We start from the raw sequence: 8,920 nt of genomic DNA on the forward strand, positions 1-8,920 counted from the left end.
AAAAAAATATTTTTATTTATTTCAGAGAGGAAGGGAGAAGAAGAGATAGAAACATCAATGATCAGAGGGAACCATTGATTGACTGCCTCCTGCGTTAGACTGAGCCCGCAACCCAGGCATGTGCCCTTGACCAGAATTGAACCTGGGACCTTTTGGTCCGCAGGTTGACGCTCAATCCACTGAACCAAACCAGCTAGGGCAACATTTATCAAAATTTAAAAGGTATGCACTCTTTGACCCAGTAATGCCATTTCCTGGAATATATCCTAAGGAGATCACTAGTAAAGTACATAAAGATGTCATTCAAAGATATGCATCATGGCTTTCTTTGCACAATGAAAAATTGAAAATAATAATTGTCCTCTAATGGGAGACTGATTAAATAAAAACATCAATGCAATATTATGCAGTCATCCCAAAATATTATGTATTATATATCTATTGACATAAAAAATCTTCATGTCACATTGCTAAATAAAAAGAAATGTATAAAAGAGTATTCATGGTATGGTTCTATTTATATAAAACAATGTATATCTATATTTATGGTGAGATTTCAATTATTCAGAATTCCTTCCTTCCTTTTACTTTAAATTTTTTTCTACATAACCATGTATTTAAAAATCAGGAGGGCGGGGCGGGGGGAAACAAGCTATTTTCATCAGAAGAAAAAAACAAAATATTACTCTGTATTTCAGTCAGACCAGAATAGTCACCCAGAAAGCCAAATGTAGCTGTTGTATTTCTGTACCTTCTGTTGGAAGGAAAACTGTGGATAAACAGACCATGCTACCGAGAGAATTTGAATCGATGGTGTCTAGAACCCAAACCAAAACAGAGGTGAAATACTAAATAAACTAAGGAGGATGCCTTCATCATACATAGTGTTGAAAGAATTAATTCATTGTGCATATGTGCGTGTATTACTATATTTTGTGACTAACAAAAAAAATGTGGATTCCAAATGGCAACAAAGAATATAATATAAATACCATTGATTTTTCTTACATAAGTTACCACTCCATAAATTTTCGTGTTAATGGGGAAAAATCTGACCTGAACAGATGGACCTCATACTGTTTTCTAAAACATGAACAGATTTCTGATCTTCTGGACCAGGAAATGAAGTCAGCACTAAAACAATAGATACTATCATCCACCTCCTAGAATTTTAATTTAAGAGGCTGCTAATAAAAGCAACATTTCCCTCTGTAGAAATATAGCACAGTGATTATGTTTCTGTCTTAATGGATCGCGCTCTTCATACAGTAACTAAACATAGTGGGATATTTGTAACACCAGAGGTACTGGTTGACTGATTCCCAAACTGCACCAATTTTGGAGAACTGTCCTTAGCAGGTGGCTACCTCCACCCTTCATTCTCCAAGTTTCCAGGTTGGAAGGCACAACCCCAAGGGTTGCCACTCTGCCTGGTTAAATCTTCATCTCATTAGCCCAAAGGCCTCATTTCCTTGATCATCTTCACAGGAGCAGTTTCACAAATAGATGCCCTTGGGCTTGAAGACCCAGTAAAGGGGTGTCTGTCAAGTAATTAGCAGCTTTGAATTTTTTTCCCTGTTCCATCACTTTCTAGCTGTGCAACTAACCTGAGGCTGTGAGGAGGCTGGTGAGGCCAAAGGACTGGGTATGAGGAGGAGTTGGGGCCAAGGAGGTGGCCCAGGAGTTCAGGATATTGGTTATATAAAAGGAAAATGAGCAAGTAGTTAAATATATTGATAATGGAAGTCATATTTCTCACCATTAGAGAAGGAAGTTACAAATAGAAAAAAGGTGAAGACTAGAATGAACCCTGTAGTATTAGAGTTGGATTTATTAAATTCATCTATTTTAACATAGAGATTAATTTAATATAAAGAGATTTCTATATTTATACAAATAGAGATGTATGTGTATATGTGTTTGTCAGTTTCCTGATTCTGTCTCCTACAGTGGCTTAAAAATAAGGACACCCAATAGCAATGACCACACCTAGCACCCAGATTTACATTTTCTATTAAAAGGAATCAGGGCTGGTTGGAGAAATAGTTTTTGAAATGACTGAAATGGTTAGGGCAGGAAAAGCACAAGATGAGCCTAAAACATCTTACACTAGAAAGTACTTCAATAAAAATATGTCCGTGTCAAAAGAACATGAAAACCAGCTTGAATGGGATTCCAATGGCCAAATTTCAGCATCAAAATCAATAATAATAATAATGGCTTATAATCCATTGAGTAAAACAGAAATCCACAAGTCCATACTAATGTAAAAAATGAATTAAAAAAAGAGAGAGAGAAGAGAAAACTCTTCCTTGCAAGAGAATACCAACTAGTAAATGTAAAATAAATGTTGAATTTAGAAAAATTGCCATTTGACAGTCATCACATAATAATATATTCAAGCAAAAATCATCATAAAATACGTGACTGAAAGTTTGTTGAAGAACAGAATGTTTACATAGTCTCAAGGTATCTCCCCACAAAATGCTTATTAATTACAAAAGGAAAAATATCTTTACAGTGGAGAAGTTATCACCTTAACCAAGTCATCAAAGTTAACACCAGTAGCAAAAGGACAAATCAATAGTGTGTCTTTTAATAAGATAAACTGAGAAGAACACAATATCACTTCTATCATATTCCTACCAAAAATGTATAATTTGCATCTAATCATGAAGAAACATCAAACAAAATGAGGGACATTCTACAAAATTAATTGCCTGAACTTTAAAAAATGTCAAGGTCGCCGAAACCGGTTTGGCTCAGTGGCAAAATGAATTGCCTGAACTTTAAAAAATGTCAAGGTCACTAAAGAAAAGGAAGGAAGGAAGGAAGAACGGTCACAGCCCTGACCTGTATGGTTCAGTTGGTTGAGCATCGTCCATAGATGGAAAAGTTGCCAATTGGATTCCTGGTTAGGGCACATGCCAAGGTTGCGGATTCCATCCCCAGTAGGGAATATGCAGGAGGCCCTGACCGGGAATCGAACCCAAAACCTTTTGGTGTATGGGACGATGCTCCAACCAACTGAGCCACTTGACCAGGCTGAAAAGTAATTTTTACCCTTCATTAATTTAGGCAAAATTGTGATATTGAGACTATATAAGTCATATATACAAATGTGTATCTACCTTTACATATACACATATATGATATATACACTAGCATGTCTATATTTAATATAGGGTAAATCATATACAATACCTTAATAATATACGCAGAATTAAGCACCATGAGAATTAAAAAAGATTTTGGAATTCATCTATTCAATTCCTTTTTAAGTAACTATATCCTCTACAACATTCCCAACAATAGTACAGTTTCTGTTTCAATACCCATGAAAACAGGAAAGTCACTCCTCAAAGCAGCCACCTGGAAGTCATTCTGATGGTTAGAAAATTATTTTTTAACATTGAGTCAAAATTCTCCATATAATTTCCAGAGTCTGTTCTTATGTATTTCCTCTGGAGTCAATAACTAATTCCCTCTTCCATATGACAACATTTCAATATCAGGAACTACTATTTCCTACCCTCCTATCATGAGTTTTTCTTCTCCAGACTGAAAATCTTTTATTTTTTCTATTATTTCATATATAACTATGGTTTTCAGTCTTCTCACCATCCTTTTTTTTTAATTCCCGCCCAAGGATATTTTTCCATTGATTTTTAGAGAAAGTGGGAGAGGGAAAGCCAGAGAGAAACATCAATATGAGAAACACATCGATTGGTTGCCTCCTGCATGCGCCCTGACCCAGGGCCTGGGCTGGGGAGGAGCCTGCATCTGAGGTACGTGCCCTTGATGGGAATTGAACCCAGGAACCTTTGGTCCACAGGCTGATGCTCTATCCACTGAACCAAACCAGCTTGGGCTCTCTCACCATTTTAACCACTCTTTCCTTTCTTTTTTCCCCCCCATACAATGTCACTTTATTATTTGGGGAAAATTGGATAACTACTCTTTTCTATAATCTCTCCTATTGAGGAGATCATATTTCTGAGGTCAGCCTGAGACTACAACAGCTGTTCTGGCAGTCATTTTATCAATATTTATTGAGTGTCTTCGATGCTAAGACATTATAAGAGATAAGATTAAGACAAACTTTCTTGCGCTGGCCGGGTGCTTAGTTGGTTGGAGTGTCCTCTTGTATACAAAAAGGTTGCAAGATCAATCCCCAGTCAGGGCACACACCTAGGTTGTGGGTTTGATCCCTAGTTGGGGCCTGTATGGGAGGCAACTGATGGGTCTTTCTCTTTCTCTCTCTCTCTCTCTCTCTCTCTCTCTCTCCCTCTTTCTCTCTAAAAATCAATATCCTTGGGTGAAGATTAAAAAAGAGAGAAACTTACATGTTCATTTGAGAGAAAATACCTATAGTAACATGCCACAAAACAGACACAAGTGCTATACACATTAAAGGAAGGAAATTATAAAATTAAATATGTTATTTGCTTTAACATCAGAGTACTAAAGAACAAAGCAAAAGTAATGACAATTCCAGACTAAACCTATTTTGCTTGGGGATAGCATGAAAATTGGTAAAAATGGCAGACTAGGATTTAAGACACATCAAAAGAGACTTCCAGATTAGAATTATCACACAGTTTTAGAAGGCACAAGGGTTTATATAGTCATTTTATCCTTGAGAGCTCTGACAATAGGATCAATAATCGTTTGTCCAGAATAATTTACATGCAACTTTATAGGGAGGCAAAAAAAAAAAGACTAGACTATTACCAGACTTATAACAAGTTCTCTAAATGTTATTATTTTACTTAATCCCACAACAACCCCAACAAAGTAGAAACTAACATTACTCAAATAATAATAATAGCCATAAGTGAAGCTTACTTTGGTGCTTATTATGGCAGCCAGGCTCCAAATCCAGGCTGTCATCTTCCAGCCCAATTTGAGGTCATAACTACTTATTACCAAACAAAACAATCTCAGGCAAACTACCACCCACATCCCCACAATCTTCCTGATGAACTATTCGAGAAGCTTCTCACTGAACAATCTGTTCCTCCTCTGAGTTCAAGTACACTTGCTTTGGGGCTCTATTATAGTACTTGCCACACAGTATCACTGTGAATTGTGTATGTAACACTAACCCCTGATAAAGTGTTACTGTTCCAAGAACAAAGATTGAGCATGTTCTTATCTTCTTGGTATCCCCAGGTCCTAAGACAATGTCAGACTCAACAAATGCTGGGAGAATGAATGAGTCCTGTAGCATAGTTGCCTGCTTTGGAGAAAGTCACTCTCTTAACAGGAGACCTCTAATTCCGTGATTCAGAGCTTTGGTTGCCACCATTCTGCAACCTAACTCTTATCTTCTATCTCCTAACTCGAAATTAAGGGAATCCAAGAAGTAATGTGAGTATCTGGCTTTAGTTCATTACCACCATCAGCAGCCTTATTCACCTTTGGGATCCTCACCCTATGTAGAACAATGGCTCATCCAGAGTTACACAGAGACCAGAGGTAAAATAAATGGGAAATTAGATTACCTAATATTTCTACTTTCCTTTATCAAGCTGTTTTTAAAATTTTTAAAAATATGTTTTTATTTATTTCAGAGAGAGGAGAGGGAGAGATAGAAACATCAATGATGAGAATCACTTATCAGCTACCTCCTACACACCCCTTACTGGGGATCGAGCCCACAACCCAGGCATATGCCTTGACCAGGAATCAAACCCTGGCTCTTGGTTCATGGGCCAATGCTCAACCACTGAACCATACCAGCCTGGCTCCTTAATCAAGTTCTTAAAATAAAAGTCAGAGTTCAGTAAAGCTGCTGGTACTTTGGAGTCTTAAATAAAAGGAAAGAGATACAAAGCAAGTGATTTTGATAAGTCAGGGAATGATTAACTAAACTTGAGTAAAGATGACTGGCATGTGGATTGAGTTCATATATAATTAAAACTGTGAAATAGTGTTAAGTGCATGTAAAATATTATACAGGCCCATTGATCACATATAATTCTACTACAGCAATGACTATAGGAGAAACTAAAGCAAATAAATAGTTTAATGTGTATAATGCTATGTAAGTGCCAAATTTTGAAAATTATATATGTACATTAACATTTATAAGGCAAAATAAAGTTTTTGTCCACAAAGGATAAAAAGCTCTGTGATCTTAGCTCATCTTTGACATTTCCCTACCACATAGAAGGGTATTTCCTGTGCCCAAACTAGAAGGTAGATAGATGAAAAGTGAGAAAGGAGGAGGTACTGGTGTGATTACCATTCTCCTTCCCATACCCATGCCAGTGGCCAGCAGACAGTGTCAGTGAATATAACAATTTGGTTAGTTGGAGAATCTATTGCTAAGAGCAGAACCGCAGAAAGAAAACCATGTGTGGCGATGGAAAAGAGTACTTTGTCTAATTTTATAATCAAAATAATGCAGGAGAAACATGAGATAAGAATGGAAATATAGCAGTAGCCCATAACATCCTGGAATTGTGACTTATCAGAGTGTGTAAGAATACCATCCATGGTGCAAGGTGGCCTCAGCAAGGAAGATGAAACATGACTCATTACCAGCGAAATATTTAAAAAAAAAAAAAAAGTGGGCCTGGTTAGAATATGATTAATGCCATCACCTTTTTCTCGCCATCAAATTCCAATCCCAAACTGAAAGAGTATATTTCTACTAGGGTCACCAGGAAGCAGACTTCTTAAACACCTAATAATTGAGGAGGGTTTAAACCTCTATAATAACTGCAAAGTGTCAGGTTGCTAGATAGACAAACAACTGCTGAGATTAGCTAGATCTAAGTGTCATTCCATGCACCAAAGGGTTGTGGGTTCGATTTCTGGTCAGGGCACATATCTAGATTGTGCGTTTGATCCTGGGTTGTTTCTCTGTCTGTCTGTCTCTCTTAAAAAAATAGAAAACAGAAACAAAAAACATATCCTCAGGTGAAGATAAAAAAATTAAAAAGAAATGAAGTGGGAGTAAAAACGTAGAGTTTAAAAAGTAATCTATAATAATAAAAGGGTAATATGCTAATTAGACCGGATGTCCTTCCTGACGAAGGGGGGTGCCTGGGGGCGGCCCGAAAAGAGCTAAGATCTCGTTTTCTCTGGGTTTATGCACTTCTCTAGTATCTAAACTTCTTACAATGAACATATTTTGTGTGAGAAAAACCATAGATATCAATGTTTTGAAAGATATCTCTGTAACTTTTAAGATGTTCATAAACCATATAACACCAGTATATTTGAAATTGCCAGAATTATAATACATCTCAATCACATTTTCTTCAGATGACTTCCCATAAGATTATTATCTAGATATTGTTCTGTATTAAAATTTTCATTAATTCTTTTTTTTAAAACTTCCTTTAGGTATATCTACTTTGTATATACCTAATATGTCAATTTTATATCTTTCTAGACTATCTTTATTTTGGAATGAAAATACTATATGTGTAAATAATTGCTCTGCAAAATATCAAACACTAATCCACAGGCCCTGTGACTTTGGAACAGATGATTATGAAAAGTAATGGTTTTGCAGAGTTCAGAAACAATAGAGGTGTCAAAAATAACGATGGATTACTAAAAAGCTCTGGAAAAGTGTGTGACTTGTAGTGTGTGATGGTGTACATACTTTTATCCTACATATGTACAGATGAGATTCATGTTTATGCTCACTATGTGTACTTGCATATAGGTAATCAAGCCTGTTCCGCATACACTTTATTTATCTACAGCCCTGAGGCGACTCACGTTTGCCCGCCGGAAACTAACATCAACCCATCTGCAAAGGGTCGGGCCAGTTCCCTTCTGGCCATTGCCTTGGAGATGGGCTATTTCTGGCAAAAGTGCAGAATAGAACCGCGAGGCAGGCCGCAGCCCGGGAAGTACGCAGACGACGGAGCTTGAGGCACTTCAGCACCACGGACACGGTCAACCCCAATCAAAGTCTCTTCCCGCGGATAGCGCCCCCATCCCCCTCCTAGTGCGTCACTACCTCGTGGCTCTCAATCATCACTCAGAAGCGGGCTTCCGTCCCCTCCTTGGCAAGCCCGGCAAAAGCTTGGACGGAGACGCAGGTCGGTGCAGCGCCCCCACTCACCCCAACACGGAGTGTCCTTCCTGCTGCCAGCGCAACCCTTCTACCCACACCTCCTCTCAAAAGGGGCCAAACCGGGGCACGTGGCGTAGACACTCTGCCGCGCCCGGAGGCGGGTCAGGGAGGGTCGGTGCTTTCCTCCCGGGGTGGGGCAGGCCGAGGGGACCTGTCCTGGGCCTCCAGCCACTCGGCCACAGCCTGTCCCTTCCTCCACTGCCTGCTCACCCTTTCGTTGTTGAAAGATTTCTACAAACCGTTTATTCTCCACGAAAATCTCCATCCATATGGACTGGCGTTCAAGAATCACAGACATTGAGACAAGAGATTAACGGAAAATACTAATTTGGGCCATATTTCTAAAACCATCCAGGATTCTTTAAAAAAAAATTGTATTTGAAATCGAACCTTTGACTCCATAGGGGCTCACCCTTGTTTGGATGGGCTTCTGGGCCCGAGGAAAGCAATCGCCCCTCGCCTTTATCACGGAGGCTAGGAAGGACCCATACACCCGACAGGAAACGGGGGTGCAGGGGTCGTAGTTGATGCTGACTCGACCGACCCGTGTCTGGGTTCTCCCAGAGAGCAGCGCAGGTAACTGGGGGTTCCGCAGCCTTTCAGACGTGAGCAGAGGGCGGGGCGCTTTGCCCAACCCCAAAACAGGGACTCTTCCCCTATAAGTGCCATGGCTAAAAACGGGTTATGGGGTTCGCGGCACGCTCCCACTCTCCGGTGGGGCTGCCGGGTCAGGGTCCCAGCCGCTGCCCTCCGGCTTTCGGGGCCCGATTACCTGCGTGACGCGGCGAGGAAGGCGCGTTTGGTACTCCCGCCTGG

General features: G+C 39.4%; 1 protein-coding gene across 2 annotated transcripts in view; it reads right to left on the reverse strand.

Annotated features, from left to right (window-relative positions):
• Positions 1 to 8,914, reverse strand: part of SLC35G2 (solute carrier family 35, member G2) — a 28,167-nt gene extending 19,253 nt beyond the window's left edge. Inside the window, exon 1 of one of the 2 annotated variants that reach the window (XM_005863538.2) lies at positions 8,877 to 8,914. Coding sequence is in view for 1 of the 2 variants with exons in the window: in XM_014537490.1 (XP_014392976.1) it covers positions 7,775 to 7,808 (34 nt within the window). In the remaining variant the exon portion in view is untranslated. The other variant, XM_014537490.1, reaches the window with a different exon arrangement.
• Between the last annotated feature and the right edge of the window lie 6 nt (positions 8,915 to 8,920).

The sequence above is a fragment of the Myotis brandtii genome, unplaced genomic scaffold, assembly GCF_000412655.1.
Source record: "Myotis brandtii unplaced genomic scaffold, ASM41265v1 scaffold18, whole genome shotgun sequence".
NCBI classification, from domain to species: Eukaryota; Metazoa; Chordata; class Mammalia; order Chiroptera; family Vespertilionidae; genus Myotis; species Myotis brandtii.